Source organism: Acanthochromis polyacanthus, chromosome 2 (assembly GCF_021347895.1).
Source record: "Acanthochromis polyacanthus isolate Apoly-LR-REF ecotype Palm Island chromosome 2, KAUST_Apoly_ChrSc, whole genome shotgun sequence".
NCBI lineage: Eukaryota > Metazoa > Chordata > Actinopteri > Pomacentridae > Acanthochromis > Acanthochromis polyacanthus.
In genome coordinates this window covers 33573892-33592511 of record NC_067114.1, presented here as the reverse complement: position 1 = coordinate 33592511, position 18620 = coordinate 33573892, and the positions used below count along the sequence as shown (strand labels likewise).

General features: G+C 38.6%; 1 protein-coding gene across 2 annotated transcripts in view; it reads left to right on the top strand.

Moving 5' to 3' along the window:
- ano1a (anoctamin 1, calcium activated chloride channel a) overlaps nucleotides 1-18227 on the top strand; it is a 101921-nt gene extending 83694 nt beyond the window's left edge. For both annotated transcript variants that reach the window (XM_051941918.1, XM_051941911.1), the window contains exons 21-25: nucleotides 3098-3250; nucleotides 7612-7664; nucleotides 8306-8490; nucleotides 11717-11822; nucleotides 12579-18227. In XM_051941918.1, the coding sequence (XP_051797878.1) occupies nucleotides 3098-3250; nucleotides 7612-7664; nucleotides 8306-8490; nucleotides 11717-11822; nucleotides 12579-12821 (740 nt within the window). In that variant the 3' untranslated portion in view covers nucleotides 12822-18227. The remainder of the gene's footprint in view (nucleotides 1-3097; nucleotides 3251-7611; nucleotides 7665-8305; nucleotides 8491-11716; nucleotides 11823-12578) is intronic.
- Nucleotides 18228-18620: the final 393 nt, after the last annotated feature.

Below are 18620 nucleotides of genomic sequence, written 5' to 3'. Positions count from 1 at the left end.
CAAATTCAGTCCTTACACAAGATAAAACAAGAATTGTGCAGCAACATAAGGCATGAAACCTTTTTGTTCTTTGTAATAAAGTGCATAATTAAGCCTAAAAGAGCCTTATTAATTAGAGTCAGCCAGTGTGTATATCTGTGTGCACTCAAAGAAGGCAGGTTCAATTCAGTACAATACAATACAATTCACAATGGTGGGTGAGATGACTACTGCTAGTAATAAATCTCAGTGCAGAGTGAAAAACAGTGTCCAAGTACTGGACAGTGTATGCTTAATGAAGATATGTCGATCAAAGTGATTGAGTTTTACTCTTGTTGCTCAGATCTTGTGGCTGTTGTGGTCATCTAGTCACTGTTTGGAGATCTAAATTAATAATAAGTAGCTCATCCATACAGCTCTTCTGAGGGAAGGAGATCTAAATGAAAGAGACAGACTCAGGCTTATAGTGCAAACAAATATCCCAATATTACTGAATAACAACTAAAGCCACTCTAGCTCAACACTGTTACATCGTCATGTGTGTGATCAGTATGTATCATTTAAAAGACAGGTTGCTATAGCAGCTGTGTTCCAAATGTCTAAGACTTAATTAATGTCTAAGAGTTAATCTGCATTGCCCAAATTATTTACATTCATGATTTTACTGGACATTTTAGTCCACATTACACATGTAGCAAGATGGAGTGTTTGAGGTAGGACAGTCACAAAATGAAAGACCTAAACGAAACCCAACCATCCAGTTTCAAATGAGCTACAGTTTAAAACAAATCTCAGTAAATGGCTCAACACTGACTGTAATGACAGTAGACAGCATCAGTCAGTCAGGTATTTGATGCAACACAATGAGCATCAGTGTGAGTTACACTCCAGAGCCTGTGTTACACATATTAGCATATTGATTGGTTCACCTTTTAAAGTAATGAGTATTGATGGAATCACTTTTGCATTATTTTAGCCAATGATTGGAAAGAACCAAATTAACATATATGTACATTAGATGCACAATGGCTTTAAAGCTGCACTAATCAATATTTTTATTAACAGCAGCAGCAGGCAGCTGTTTCTAATAAACTACCTGGTCAGTGCTAAACTGCAGATACACTAACTCATAAACAGAGATGAACTATGAGTGAAGAAAGAAACTTTTTTTTTTATCAAGACCTTATGATGACCAAAGTGGAGCAAACAGAAGAGTACATATCAGGCTTACACTCATCAGCCAGAAACTTGGTGTTCACAACTCTGTTGATTAAATACCACACATACCACATTCCAATCAAACCATAACCGCAGTCAGACAAGACAACATGCAAACTCTGTGACAACTCAAATGTTACAAAAGGCACAGGCAAGACATACAAAATAATGAAACACAATGTCACCAGTGCAATGCTCTGTATTCTAAACCCCATTCACCAAATGCAGTGGCAGCTCGTTACATCAGAATCTGTCCTCTTCCACTGAATTCCAGAAAGATGGCTCCAGTGCTAATGCTGCTCTGTCTCTGCTGGATGTGTAAATACTGTAGGCAGCTGTTTGCTAATGTGTTACGAATAACACATTTTTTTTAAAAAAACAATACATTTCAGATGTATTTTTAATTTGTTCTGCACTTTCTAAGAGATCAAACAATGAATAAATGCAGCTTTAATGTAGCTGAGGCTTCCTACACTGGTGTGGCTCTCTCCAGCCTGAACATCTGTTCAATATACATCTGGGTTTCCAACAGATGATCTATCAAGCTTCTGAGGGCTCAGTTCAACATGTACACATCACAAATAAGGCAGCTTTGGTTATTTTAGATTTATGCAGTAGCAGACACTAAACTAGCATATGAGATGAGAATAGTGTGTTTAAGTCACTTTATTTGTGTGCTCAGATTGTTTTCAGTTAAAGATAGTTTACAGTGTAATGATCAGATGTAGTTGTTTCATTCTTTAGTGATGGAAAAGAAGGTTAAAGTAGATGAGTTTAGATTTTATGTGGGCTCATGTGACCTTTTAATAGAACTTCAATTGCAGTAAAGCATTGTCACTGACAGATTTAAAGCAAAATGCATTTTTTTTCTTTTTTTTTTTTTTTTTTTACCATATTTCTCCATGCTGTGTTGTGGTGGTTAAATCAGGTAAATACAAACAAATTCTACAATCATGTGAAAAATTAGCACATATTTGCATTTTCACATATTTAAACAAGCAAATATTTGATCCTCTTTCAAACTGACTAAAGTGATGTACCACGGAAACCTACTTACTTTTTTTTGTAACTGTGTATGTTATAGGAAAGGAACGTAAATGTATGTTTAGTTTTGTTGTTTTTTAATTTCTGAACCTTGTCTTGATTTCTTTTGCTTGTTTGTTCTTAACAGATTTACACACATTTTCGACCACTAAGATCACAATTTTTTTTTACTCAAGCTTAGGCTGGGCTCATGCTACAGGAGTTTCAGGTCAATTCACCCCCGCTTCACCCCTCCTTACAACCATGCAGACTGATTGGGGACGCCCTGATCAATATCAAACGTGTCTGACATGTTTTGCATTAAAGTCCCTGTAGATACAATGATTACACAAGTGCCCGGAGCACTGTTTCCATGCCACGCTAAACGTTCTGTGCCTTCAGGCTAACTTGTGCTACAGATATTAAAGATGATAGTTAAAATCTCACATCCAGTAAGCAAACCATGTTGACCACATCCTTCAAAGCATTTTTTTTCAACCAGGCTCGTTTAAGTTCCTGGTTTTGTTTTTTTTCTTACTGCAAAGTATTATCAGTGTTTTAGTCAGATGTTACACCGCATACTTTATTTTATTCATATCTACTTCCCCATGAGATCAGATGAGCTGTGGCACTGCTCTGTGCTCCCTCTGGAACTACTATCCATATAGTATCCTGTAGTGTGATTAGTTTCAAATCTTGCATATCTGAGATTAGACAGAAGAATGCTTGTAAAGGCTTTGTGTGTGTGATCCAACCCCATTTTAAATTATCTTAGGATTTTAAAACTCCTGTAGTATGTCCACAGTCAGTTTCATTTTTTGATGTAAAAGACTAAGAGGTTATCCTTGCTTATTTCTCCTGTCATCTGTTTCTGTAGTCATCCAGTTTGGGATGGTGACTCTCTTTGTGGCTTCTTTTCCTCTGGCGCCACTCTTTGCTCTTCTAAATAACATCATTGAGATTCGCCTGGATGCCAAGAAGTTTGTTATGGAGCTGCGCAGGCCAATTGCGGCCAAAGCCAAAGACATTGGTACGTTTCAACATGATTTTTCCTCTAGATGTTTTCAGCAACATTACTTACATGTGTGGGAAAAATCCAAGAGAAGAGCTGAGGATGAAGGAGACAAGTAATCTGTCTTGATAAACGTTCTGCTCAAATTGGGATTCAACAGACAAATCAAAAAAACTGAATTTTCACTTACATAAAATTGCTGACATCTTTTCAAAAGAATCGGTTTTTCCTGTCCATACTGGTTGCAGAGAGACATTGTTACAGACGAGACAAAATCTGCAGTCCTCTTTCTGTTCCATTTATCATAACATGCAATCTGAACCAAATCAAGTTTGTATCTTCCACAGTTACTAAATTTTCTCTAGCTTATTACCTTTTATTCCAGCTGTTCAGGGCAGCAAAGGGTATAGTAGCTATAGTAAAGGTACAGAGAGCACAAATTTTGGAAAAGACACTGTTTTATTTTTCCACAAATTTATTTAAAGTTTCAATGATCACAAACATAATTATTTTTGCTACAAATGTAAATTTTTTAACAGTTCCCTACCCATTTCGAAAACATACAAAAAAAAGAGAGGGACAAAAATGTGCATCAATACTTGTAATATTAATAGTACAGCAAAAAAAAAAAGACACTGGGCCTCATTCATGAACGCGTTCATAGAAAAGCGTTCGTAAGAACGGCTTTAAGAACTCCCAAGAGAAAAGTACGTTGGATTCACGAAGCGTTCTTGACAAGCCAAATCTGTTCTTAGGAGGGAGATGCCCCGGATTCAAGAACAGTCTCTACGAACACCCTCCCCTCTCATTAACATGACATTTACATTGTATTGACTTGTAAATGTAAGAGGTACACCCTCTAAACTTCCTTATAAGGCAGCAGCAAGAGCGTGTTTGAGACACGTGAGCACTGGAGTGCAGGTGAAACGCCGCCCACCAGAGTGATGGTCATTTCTGCAGATGACAGAGCTTCAAACAGCCAATAAAGTCTGACCTGAGACAGCTAAACTTTTATACTCAGAAAGGGTGTGTGTCGTAATAAAACACCCTCTGCCTCTGTTGCAGTGACAGGTAAAACTGCCCAGGCCATGTCCGCCTTGTCTCCCCGGTCAGCGCGCGCGTGCACACCGGGCCGTGTGCACGTGGTGGCGGTCAGCGTGGTGGATATTACTCACGCAGCTCAGTGAAGCTGACCCCCCAACCACAGAAAAAATCCAAGCAAACAGGCTGAGTGGTTAGTGCCTCGTTTGTGCTGATTTGTGCCGTTAAAATTTTCGTTTGTGCTGCTATCATTTTTGAGATATTAAAGATTATTTTTTAGGTCATTCAGAGGTCATCATCCCCCTAGTTTGCTCCAAAATGAACCAGACTTGTCTACTTTTTTAGTGCTTCGTTTGTGCTGATTTGTGCCGTTAAAATTTTCGTTTGTGCTGCTATCGTTTTTGAGATATTACAAGTTTTATTTTTGAGCGATGACATCATCACCCCTCCAGTTTGCTCCAAAATGAACCAGACTTGTCTACTTTTTCAGTGCTTCGTTTGTGCTGATTTGTGCCGTTAAAATTTTCGTTTGTGCTGCTATCATTTTTGAGATATTAAAGATTATTTTTTAGGTCATTCAGAGGTCATCATCCTCCCAGCTTGCTCCAAAATGAACCAGACTTGTCTACTTTTTTAGTGCTTCGTTTGTGCTGATTTGTGCCGTTAAAATGTTAGCGATACCATGTTAGCTAAATCATGTTGCCTATACCATGTGTTAACTTGGAATTTTAACTAAAATGTCGGTATTTTACAAGTGCACTTACCGTGTCTAGAAATCAGATTTGTCTGAAGGTTGTAAAAATGCCACTGAAATAGTAAAATTGTGAAAAGGTCATCCAATGTGTGTGTCTTGTTGAATGGCTGTGAAAGACTGCTATTTTGTGTCGTTCTTAGTGGGGAGTGCTGAATGTTTTTTTTTTTTTTAAATGTTTCATGCTCCTAAATAAACCTTGAAGCGATTTCATTTAATGTCTTATGACAGAAATGTGATTGGCAAAGTAAATATAAAGCACAGTTCATTAAAAATGTAAATTAGTAACATAAACATACATTCTACGTTTATTTAACCAAATTTTATTGAACAAATGTACACACAAAGGCACAAAGTCAGTTCAAAGAGACATTTTCCAGCAATAACACAGGTGGAACATCCTCAGATGTTATTACAGTAGTTCTATACACATTATATACATTAAGACATTATAAATGTGACAGACCACAGACGTCATCAATTCGGGTCATGTGATCGTCTGTAAATAAAACTTGTAATATCTCAAAAACTATAACAGCACAAACGAAAGTTTTAACGGCACAAATCAGCACAAACGAAGCACTAAAAAAGTAGACAAGTCTGGTTCATTTTGGAGCAAACTGGGGAGATGATGACGTCATTGCCCAAAAATAAAACTTGTAATATCTCAAAAACTATAGCAGCACAAACGAAAATTTTAACGGCACAAATCAGCACGAACGAAGCACTAAAAAAGTAGACAAGTCTGGTTCATTTTGGAGCAAGCTGGGGAGATGATGACCTCTGAATGACCTAAAAAATAATCTTTAATATCTCAAAAATGATAGCAGCACAAACGAAAATTTTAACGGCACAAATCAGCACAAACGAGGCACTAACCACTCAGCCTGTTTGCTTGGATTTTTTCTGTGGGTGGGGGGTCAGCTTCACTGAGCTTACGCACGCACGTTGCAATAGTTATTGCGTGTGCACGTGGCGGCGGTCATCGCGCGTGCACATCGTAGTGGTCATTGCGCTTGTACCTCCCACAGACCTCCAAACATGTTAGGGTGACCAAGTGCAGCTTCAGATCTAAAATCTGATTTTGAGTTTAACTGGCACTGAACTATAAAACTATTGATCACTAAAATTCACTTGAATAAATCTAATTTTAAATTAAATAATTTGTGGTAATATTTGAATCATTTTAAGAAAGAAATTCAAATTTTTGGATCAGTTTTGACTGTAACAAAATTCTAAAAGAGCAGATTTTTTGTGTGTAAGAGTCCTCCTGAGTGTTCTTAGAATTTGTTCTTACTTTTAAGAACAGGTCAGTTAAGAACACGTTTGTGAATGCCAAAAATCTTAAGCTTCAGTGTACCGCCGGCGGTACACCTACTAATTTGCATAGGAATTTCAAGAATGTCCGACGGGTGCAAACGCGATTATACAAACACTATACACCGATGGAAAGCTTAGATTCTCATGAATCCGCCGGTATAAACCACTTTCAGATGCGATTACCACAGCGGGTGAGAAAAACACATTTGTCCGACAAAAACAAATATTCATCCATCCGTTCTCTATACACGGCTTCAACGCACACAGCGCGACTCACATTTCCGGGTTTATTATTACACACACAAAAAAAGATTCCACAAAAAACGGCCATAATCCAACCTTTTACATCCAGATGACACAAGCCAGTAAACTATTTTGTCCAAAACATGTCCTGAAGTCGGTATAAAATCCCCGAATCGGTCGTTTTCAAGGAAATGCACCTCCCGATGCACGTCCAATATTCCCCGTATTTTTCGTAATTTTTTTTATTTAAAAATAGAATATTAGCGATTTTTTTGTACTGAAAACGGCTGGAATTGACTGAAGCTTAAAGGGTTAAAAAGGCTCTAAGAACAGATTTGTTCTTAAGAGCGCTTCATGAATGAGGCCCACTGTTCTCCCTGGGTCAGATCATTTAAACTTTTTATAAAACATTTTGGCACAGAATGGTTACTATGGATTTTGTCCCACCATCACTCAAATTGTAAACAAATAAGGGATCTTTGTGGAGGAATGATATCAGGGACCAAAAACACCTTTTTACAGCATATGATTATCGTTTTAAGACTGATTTGAGTCACATTTTAACTAAATTTGTCATTGTTATAACTGAAGGCTGTTTTTGTTAGACATCAGCACATCCTTATATGACATAGACATACAGTGTTTTTTTTTTTTTGTAATCGAGCCTTCTTCCAGTCTGTTACACCACAGCAAACCTGTAACATGAAACTAACACGAGGTAGGATTACATGTTACAAGGTTCAGGTTTCTGCAAGCTAGTTTTCTTCCTGTGCAGACTTGAAGAGAAAATAAATGAAAATACTTATCAGAACCTATTGTGTGGGGTAACCAAGAAACACTTTATAGTTACTGGGCTAAATCATGAACCAAACAATCCTAACAAGTCACCTATAACATTTGTGAGTCCTGCACCCTCTCATGCAGAGTGTTTGTGCCATCTAGTGGTGACTGCTACTTACTGCTCCTATAGTACATGTTAGAGCTGCTGTTTTGTACCCGAATGACTCCTTCTGTCGCTCTGCAGGAATCTGGTACAACCTCTTGAGGGGCCTCAGTAAGGTAGCAGTCATCGTTAACGTAAGTCCTAGCTTTCTTTAAACTCTGTACTACTCTGTTTCTATCAGTCTTTATAGTTCTGGTTAAACTCTGTGAGCACAGCCACACTATATCATCATTTCACAGAAATGTTCGTGTTTGGTAAAATAAGGATAGTTTGTAGCAGAGATGAGCAAAGTCCAACATGGACAATGTTGAGAAATGTTGAAGCTTCACAACTTATGATGTCATGTGTTATGTTGCATTTCATACATATACAACACAAGCTCATCACTTTCTTGCAAATTTTGTGAGATGTGCTAAAAAGTTGTCTTGATTTTTCCTGAATAAGTGAGAGACCCCAAAGATAGGCTTTAAACATGTATAGTGATAGAGACACCTAGCATATACAGTGAGAATTACACTTGTATACAAACAGCAGGACATACTTTAATTCCAGTTTTAAGATATCTCACTGCCAAATAAATTTCGATATGAGGCTATAGTTGGCTTGTAGGCCTTAGTTTAAACATGCTTGCTGTAACACTAAACTTGAAACTGAAGATGAAAGAAAATACTTAGTTACAGATTCCTTGAATAAATCGGCAGGAGGAAATCTTAGCTTCTCCTGGTTACTGGTTTCATAACAACAGTGAATAGATGAGCAATTTTCTGTCTTTCAGGCTTTTGTCATCTCCTTCACATCTGATTTCATCCCTCGGCTGGTCTACCAGTACACGTACAGTCCCGACGGCACCATGCACGGTTTCATCAATCACACTCTGTCATACTTCAACGTCAGTGATTTTCAGCCTGATACAGACCCTCTGGAGCCAATGCATCTTGGCTACCCAGTAGATATGTGCAGGTAAGGTTTCACTTACTTTAGACGTAACTGAGTTCATACATGTAAACATTGGGATTTAAGAGTAAGGGAAATTTCCCAGCACCCAGTTCTAAGTTGCTCACCACCAAACTGTATTGCTTCAAAAGAATGTAACAGAAGCGAGTTACCAACATCACTGAAATATCAAATGATTCACAATGATATAACATTACTTTAGAATAGTTCTATGTTGAACAGTGGGGTATTTGTTTTACAATTTACATAACTGAGATTCATATGGCCCCCGGGAGAGATGTTCTGCTGTTCTTCTGCTCTGCTATTCTTTTCAGCAGCTCTTTGTTGCAGGGGTTGTGCTGCTCTACCTTTTTCTTTAAAATACACCAAACATGTTCTGTCAGGTGACATGCTTGCCAGGGTCATAGTTTTCATTCTTTCTCTCTTGAGAAACTCTACTGTGATTGTGTGCTTTTGATGGTAATCAGGTGGAAAATTCCTCCCATGTCAAGGTTCTGTAGACAGGGAGTAATGGTGACAGCCAGTATTTTGGTGTATCCATCAGTATCAATGGTGCCCTCTATATATGTCATGTTTTCCACTCATGCAAATTAGCATGAGTGGGAACCCATAAATCCAAAACTGACAATGTTCTGTTGTTCACATTTTATGTTCATGTTCATGCAGTTAGACTGACTTGAAATCGGATGTATACGCAGTGATCACAGGTTTTCTAATTTGTGTGTCAGTGGTTAGGTGTTTTCACTTCATTTTCCATACATTTTATGGTCTGTATTTTCAATACAGTGAACCCTCGCTATAACGCGGTTCACCTTTCGCGGCTTCGCTGTTTCTCGGATTTTTTTAGTGCAGTTTTTTATGCTTTTTTTTAACAGTGCATTGTGTTCTGCATCCTGATTGGCTAAGGGACTGACCAACGTGAACAGTCTCTGCGCCTCGTCTCTGTACAGCTTGCCAAATTACATTTGCAAATTTTCTCCATGACAAAACCCACAATGTCGACGAAATGTTCTGCACCGGCAAAGGCACCTGAGGACACGCCCAAAAGGAAGAGAAAGATGCTAAATATCGCAGAAAAAGTTAAACTTCTGGACATGCTGAAGGAAGGTAGAAGCTATGCGGCTGTCGGGCGCCATTACAGAATAAATGAATCTTCGGTTCGTTCCATAAAGAAGGAGGAAAATAACATAAGGAGGACAGCAGCAATAAGTTTTAACAAGGATCCAAAAAGGGTTGTAACTGTCCGCAACAAGACCATTGTAAGGATGGAGTCTGCTTTAGCTTTGTGGATTAACGGCTGCAGGAAAAAGAACATTCCGCTAGATACCAACGTAATCCGCACAAAAGCTAAAAATCTTTATGAAACCTTTGCTGACAGCGATGACATTCATGACAGCGAAGAAGAGTAGGATTTCGGGCCATCGACGAGTGCTGATCATGCAGTAACAAGCCGATTTAATGCCAGCAAGGGCTGGTTTGAGAAATTTCAGAAACGCTTTGGACTTAAAAATGTTTTTCTGCATGGCTCTGCGAATACCGCTGGAGCAGAGGCATACGTGAACAACAAATTTAAAGCGATCATTGAGGAAGGGGGATATAAGCCTGAACAAGTTTTTAATATGGACGAGACAGGTTTATTTTGGAAACGAATGCCCTCTCGCACCTTTATCATGCAGGAAGAAGCCAAAGCCCCGGGATTTAAGGCCCACAAAGATTGTTTGACTCTCGTTATGTGTGGAAATGCTGCAGGTTTTGTGATAAAACCAGGACTTATTTATAGGTCTAAAAATCCAAGAGCCATGAAAAACAAAAATAAGGATGCGTTGCCCGTTTACTGGATGCACAACGCAAAGGCTTGGATGACAAAAGCGCTCAATCTGGATTGGTTTCATCCCGGAGGTCAAGCGTTATTTGAGAGAAAAAGGACTAGACTGTAAAGTGCTTCTGCTCCTTGACAACGCTGGAGGTCACGCTGATGATTTGTCTTATGATGGTGTGCAAATCGAATTTCTGCCGTCGAACATCACATTGCTGATTCAGCCCTTTGACCAAGGCATCATCCGTGCTTTCAAGGCTCTCTATACGCGCAACACCCTGCAACATCTTGTTGATGCTGTGGACTCTGATCAAGATTTCTCACTAAAGGACTACTGGCATGGATACACCATTGCATCATATCTCCAAAATATTCAGTGGGCTATTCAGGAGATGAAAACTGAAACTTTGAATGCCTGCTGGAAAAAACTGTGGCCAGAGGCAGTGCAAAACCCGACCGGAAGCTCCCTTGACGAGATCCATCACTCCGCGGTAGATACAGCTGTGAATCTAGCTAAACAGCTCGGAGAGGACGGCTTTAATGATATGACTCCTGATGACATTAATGCCCTGATTGATGCGCACACACATCCGCTGACTGATGAAGATCTGGCAGAAATGACAAAGCCACCAAGCGAGGATGAGGGACAAGGGGAAGAAGAGGGGACACGTGTTGATAAAGATGAGGAGGATGGACTAACACTTGGTCACTTGGCACCCATGGTAAGAATGGCCTCGGAACTTCAGCGTTCGGCGCAAGAATGGGACCCTTTGATGTGTCGTTCATTACAGTTCTCAAATATAATCGAAGGTGGCATGTCTGTTTATAAAAATCTTCTTGTCCAGAAGAAAAAAGAGTGCCAACAATTACCCATAACTATGTTTTTCTCTCGGAAAAACACACCTGCACCACAGCCTTCAGTAGAAAAAGACGCTACGGCGGAGCGGCAAAGTCAGAGGAACGGTGAAATACGCGAGTCACAATGTGTCCAACCTCGTAGTGACTATTAAAAATATTGTTTTACAGTATTTCCAAAAACTATCATAGTTATTTGTTGAAAACATTTATGTTTTTTTTTAAAATGCTTGGGCTTGAAAACAGATTTTGGTCTTTGGTTTCATTGTATTGTTCAGTATTGTATAATAACTGTAAAAAATAAAGCTGACTACTTCACGGATTTCGCCTATCGCGGGTTCTTTTTGGAACGTAACCCCCACGATAAACGAGGGTTCACTGTATAATCTTTCTAAAGTATTTGCTTTTGAATGTTCAAAGGAAATACTTCACTGTTTCGCTTATAAATAATGCAAATATTAAGAAATGTTAATTTTTTTTTAAATCAGTTGACATGTAAATTATATTGCACACTATAAAAGTGTCCAAATACATTAAGACTCTCCTTTTTGCTGTCTCCAGATATAAGGACTACAGAGAGCCTCCCTGGTCTAACACGCCATATGAACTTTCCAAGGAGTTCTGGGCCATACTAGCTGCCCGCCTCGCCTTTGTTATTGTCTTTCAGGTTTGGAACGACACAAACATAATAATACCAAATCACATGAGCTGTATTCTTCCACACACTTTCAAACAGGCATTTGTATCTCATGGAATCATCTCATATGGAACTGTGCCACTTAGAGTTTAATTTATAAAATACTCAGTCAAATTTCTTCAAATTCTAGACTTAAAATGTCAAAATGTAGACATATCATTTTAAGGTTTCAATTTAAACTTTGCTAATAAAAACAAAACAACACATATAAACATAGAAATATTCATTTGGTTAAAGCTACATATCAATTTATAATTACATTTTTTTTACATTAAAAAGCAGCTTTGGTAGCATTATTTGCTCTCCTAATGTTCTTAAAGTGAGACTACTTGGAAATGCCATCTCCTCTTGCAAATTATTTTCTTTTAATTATCAGTAAAAAATTCAATTTGTTTTCCTCAGTTCATTTCACTGAGTGGTTTTAAAGCCACAGTCTTAGTTGATCTGGTATAACTGGCAGTTTGTCATGACCTGTTTCAAAAAACTGTAGAAAGAGTTTGCTGTGTAAGTGACATAAATAAGTCAGTTTGTTATCTTCAGGGCTCTCCTGTTGTACCATGCTTCAGTAGGACATCACCGTTTTCCGTTTTCATCATCAATGCAAAAATGAAGCCAAAGAACAAAACACACAGTAGGGTGGTGGTGCTGGCTGCTGTTCAGCAAAAGGTTCTGTCCATTAATAGGAGCTTGCTTCTAAGGTGCTCTGGTCTCTGCTCTGTCCTGCAGAATGTTGTGATGCTTATGAGTGACTTTGTGGACTGGCTCATCCCAGACATCCCCAAAGACATCAGCCTTCAGATTCACAAAGAGAAGATCCTCATGGTGGAGCTCTTTATGAAAGAGGAACAGGGGAAAAGGCTTGCAGCGAGGGACAAGGATAGCCAGGACAACTACACCTCCCCCTCATCAGCCAATGAAAGCCCACCACAGCCCCGCTCACGGCCTATTTCACATGCTAACTGCTGTTGAAGTGCTAGCTGCTGGGATCTGGGAAACAAGCACAAACACAATGAGCAAACATAGCAAACTGTAAATACATAGGTTGGCTGGTAAAGGTTAAAACAGTTATCCATTAATATATGGTCAGTTTGCTCCATTCACATTGTTCGGGAGCATTTGCAGGACTTAACTTTGATGTGTTCACATTAGAATTAGAATCCCAAGTTAAGATGTTACTTTTTACACACATTTTACATCTTCAACCATTAACTCAAAATCCAGCATGTAGTACACAAACAGTACTTTGCCATAGATTTATGATCTCACAACCGTATTTATTTGAAAGGAACAAGCCATTTGCTTCATTGAGGAAATCAACTTTCAGGATGTGAGTGCTAAACTGCAACTGCAGTAGATATTAAAGTCTCTCCCATGAGACATGAATGCCACTTTTTCAATGAAGACAGTCTCTGTCAGTCCGTCCAAATGGTCCTGCTGAGAAGAGCTTCCTCTGGCATCTTATTGCTAAGATCCAGCAGAATAGGAGATCTTCTCTCCTGGCATCAGTGTGCAACATTTAGACAGGCCTTTTTCTATTTTTTGCACATGTACAAATGCAGGAATTTAATGATGTGCTTTTTGTAAATGCAACATGGTCAGGCACATGTGCTTTTGTTGTTGGGATGAACAGCAGGTTTAGGAACACCTGCTAATTTATATATTCTCTTGTATGAGCAACATCTTGTTTTTTGTTACATTTGTTACATGTTTAGAACGATCAAACAGCCTGACAAGGTTCAGTGATATAATTTCTGGAAGCACAAGTCACATTATTTTTCACTTTAATGAACTGGAATTCTTAAAACTACAATTGATAAGGTTTAAAGTGTAAACACAAAGATGCCATGCTCCATCTCACTTTGCTGAGATGCTGTAAATACATATCGTGTGTCCTGTGTACCCTTGCTAAGATGTGGTATTGGTTGCAGACAGAATTTTTTTGACACATTGATCCATGATTTGTAAACAGCTGTTGACACATCCAGCACAACAATAGTTACCATTTGGAGTATTTCAGTCCAATGTTTCTTGTTCTCTGCCTCTTTCATCTTGGAATAACTGTTAATCGTCATCTGTCTAGGGCCCCTTTCAGACATGCTTTCCTTTCCAGTAAGTGACAGCATCTGAACGTGTTGACTTCATGTCTGAATTAGAACCCTGGTAACTTTTCCACGAAAGTTGTGATGGGAACCTTATTATGTCTGATTTATTAACATTTTCAAATTACTGTAAACACAGCACAAGTCTAAGCTGTATGTGGTCACATCAACAAATATTAAGCAGTGTACTTCAAGATATGTGAAGTGATTCGAAGAAGATTTTTTCCACCTTTTAGCACCATGATTGGTCAACAAATATGTTGACTGACTCTGTCCTTTGCCCAGAGTGCAAAGGACACAGTGTGGTACCACAATCACAAAACACCTTTCTCATTCACTCTGCTCTACAATTTCATATCTATTGCAAACAGAAGTGTCCAGAAGATGGACATTTCAGAAATTAGGCATACACTTGATACAGTCTCTATCTTCATCTCAGCAAGTCAGATCAGGTCATATTATTGATACTCACCAATAATGAATGTAATTTAGGCTTTTACAAGAGACCTTTCTCTCGGTTTAAATACCTGCAGCATCAGACAGCAGCAGGGTTTACACGAGCATCTTTGAGAGAGAGAATTACATACATTTACGCACATGGAACAGCAGCATTAACTTTATCAATTACTTGGAATTATTAATTATCCCCAATATGGAGACAGGATTATCAGGATCCAACAAGTCACAGTTAGAACTTCTAACATCAGACAGGTCCCACACAGCCACAGAGGGAGTAAGTTTCACTTAAATCAGTTGTTACATCGTGATCGTTCTCACATTGAGTCCAGAGCTCCATGACAGCTGTCAGGCCATATTTACTTTAATGTCACTAAAGATATCATTCGATTATCATGCATGGACAGAATTTTCAGTGTGTAGGAAATCATAAATGAACTAGTCCATCAGTTATTTGGACAGTTTGCTAAACTTGCTATTAGTGTAGATTTACTCTGTTGTTTATTAGTGTTTTATTGAGTATCATACATCAGTTGACATACTATCCAGTCTCACATGTATGATGAATATCACATGCACCATGGATCACAACTGTGGTGAGTGTTTCTGAATGAAGCTGTGATGAACCTTAAAGCTCGTGTCCGGAGTTTCCATTTGTTTTCAATTTATGTATCATTGTTTAACAAAGCTTAAATGTGTTAGTCTAGTTCGATACTATAATATAATGTTAGTATGACGCGATATGAAAATTTATTCCTGAGCTCCGCCTTCCTCTCATAGACCCCCATGTTATTCCAAAAAGCGCTGGTCGCTGCCAACCAATTGAGTTCGAGCTTCCGCTTTGTCATGCTGTCAATCAACGGTTACGCGCACAGCAAGCAAGCCCATGCAGAGGTGGGCGAGCTACACACTACGCAACCGCGCGCACATTTGTTTTGCTTGTGGAGGAGAGAGCATCAGGGATCAGCAGCTTCCAGAAAAGTTACCAATCCCACGGCTTGTCAGGCCAAGAGACTGCAGGACGTTTTTTGGCTCAGGGTGCTCGCGTCGCTCCCCGACCACGGCCTCCATAGCCCGGCTGACGGCTTCGTTTAGATGCCCGACCTCTGGAGGAAGATGTTGGGGCGTCTGGGACATACTCTTCGTCAGAGGAGTCATGCAATTCTGAACTCTAGATAGAAGTAAATAAACAATGTAACACATATACACGCGTAAATGCACTAAGTTTGATAAACGACGTCATCGAGAGGGATACACGAGTGTAATCACATATTGAAACTTTACTCGTTCGTCCTAGCAGATTCATGTTATTTTGGTATTAGGACAAGTTAGACTCAATACAGAATTCTAACGTAATTCCTTTATTATTTACTAAATGTACTAAATGTAGAAGAGTGGAAAACAGCAAAACAGGCAAGATGCTGCAGCACTCCGGGCACTCCTCTCAGGTACTGCGCACGTGCACAAATAAAGGGGCGAAATCAGAGGGAGGGTGGGACCAACAGTGTTTTGGGAGACGCTGCGATTCAAACTCCGGACACGAGCTTTAAAGTAAAAGTGACCTATTGACAGTAGCTTGATAAAGCAGCAATGTTTTGTATCCCATGACAGAAAAGGGTTTAGCTGTGTGGGGCTGGGCAGTTAAAGTGCGGTTAATTTCTTTCCAAACATGTTCCAGAGAAAAAAATAACCTTCCTGCTGTTGTGTGAAACAAGCAAAGAATTTTTTGGAAAAACTGTAATAGCATAACCATGTGCTTCAAGACTCAAAAATTCTGTATGAAGCAGAGAGGAACAGCCCAGTTTGTCATTATAATCAACCCCTATTCCATTACAAATAGTCATGATCTGTTGTCAATGTTAAAACAATAATCAGTGCAGCTTTAAAGTGCTTTAATCAACATGACTCCAAATGAATGCTAATGTTGTTCTGGTGAATGTATAATTATATGCAATTGTCATATCATTTTCATCTTTTGCTCCTGCCTCTGTCAGCTCTCCATTTACAGGAAGAAACAACTCTTATCTATTTTGTCTCTTTCGTATCATCAGCAAACTGCCAAGTGCAGTTAATTGATGTCACCTTGTCTTCAGTTCAAAATCCTGTCATCGCTGAATGCACCAAGGGGACATGTTGGCCTTTGCAGCTTTACAGAGCTTAGATTTGATTAAAACCAAAACTGCCAGCCACAGCTATTCAGATGCTCAAATTTGGGGTTTTCCGAGTCAAATATTTTATCTATTAAGCAGAGTAGTGCTATTGCGTAATGCAACCTAGCTAGTTAGCATAGACTTAGCAAATGTAAATAAAATGTAGCTGTCCATTTTAAATGTGTGTTTAAATATTTATCACACAACTGTGCTGTCAGATTTAAAGTTGTGTACTGAAAATGGAAATGAATGCACTCGTGGTTGAAGTCTCATGTAGTGTGTAAGTGTATACAGTTAGTGCCATTATACTCACATGACATCTGAAAACTGCATCTGGGGAATTTTTGGACTGCGGAATCTTGCTTATTAGTATGAGATACTAATTTAAAGGGACATTTTGCTTTCAGTTTTTTGTTAGAGGAGAAATTTCTTGATGCCTCGGCAAAGCAGTACCAGTGTCTTGCTCAGTGGCACTTCAGTGAGAGTAGGTGATCGAGGTGACAGCATTAATGACTCTGCCTTATATCCATGAACTGATCGTCTTCTGAACTATCATCAACTCATTTAAGTTTTCCTTTCAGTGGTTTTCATACAAAATGATTTAGAAGTCAATCCTGGCAGAGCTACACTGTTTCAATATTGATCTCTTGCCTTATACTAACATAATAAATTGTCTGGCATTCTTCCGAAGCTGCAGCTCTTTAGCTATTCAAGCACAAAGACTGAATGATATTTTCTTTTGTATTTATTAAACTGCAAAAACATGTGGGAGTGACTGGATAACATATTGAAGAATGGGATGGTAATATGTAATGTAGACAAAGGTAAAGTCTACACTGTCTAATTCCCCCTTGCTGTAAATATATAGTCACCTAAAATCTAAGCCCTTAGCTCAGACTCATGGAATGTATGATTCACTTTTTTTCTCCAGTGATGTATAGTGAGCTTGAGGTCAAAATATTTCTGTTGTATAGGTCTTCTAGTTACATGTCAATGGATTTCTAAGTGTATCTAACATGTTGAAAGGGTGTTGTCAACCCACAGGGGAACAGAGATCGACCAACTAAAGACTTTCAAAAAGACAGAAGAACTTCATCATATTGTATCCATTTAAAAATCATCATTTAATACACTAGAAATCATCAGGATGGACATTTTTGTATGTGGAAGGATGCCTGGGAAAACATCTTCTAATACAGCTAACAGACGTTTTATTACTAGAGATGTTCTTCTACATGGGCTATAATAAAAGCTGCACATTTTACGTTTTATTTTTACCAAATCCTTTTCCTGGTGATACTGTGTGTAAGTAGCTTAGTGTTGATATTCGGTGATAGATTATGTGTTGACAGAGGGCCTCAGAGCCTGTTTTAATTAAAAATAGTTAGAGCCTCTAAATTTCTTCTACCCTCCTGTTACGTGTGAAGACCCTTCCTTAACGTCCTCATGAGATGACCTCCACCTGACATCTTACACCTTTTGGCATTTACAGCATCAATAAACACTACACATTGTGACAAGCTGATACCTATTCTAACGTATGTCAAAGCACATTCCACAACATGCCTCAGCACATCTGCATGTGTATCCTATGAGTCTGTCTCGGATATTTTTGCCTTTTGTTGTTTTATCTAACTGCAAATAAACCAGAGGGGAATTGCCTGAGTGGAGATGTGTGTTTTGGTACTTTGATTAATTGCATTATTTCTTTCAGGGAGCTTTCATAACTAAAGTAATATAATGTCAACTTAAGTGAACCTTGTAGGCTTTCTTTCTATTTTTTTTTTTTTTAGCTTATTTTGAGATTTTTACGAGCGAACTTTGAGTCGGAAACTAGTTTAAAAGCTTTCTTTTTTTTGTTGTTGCAATTGACATAAAAAAAGTGAGAACATACACAGCAGTGGGTCTGAGACCCAGTGACAGATGAATCCCATCATGACTACACATTATATCCACTGATTCACTGAAGTATCATAAAAACAAACTTTATCATACAAACCCAAATTCCATTGAAGTTGAGACATTGTGTTAAATGTAAACAAAAACAGAATACAATGGTTTGC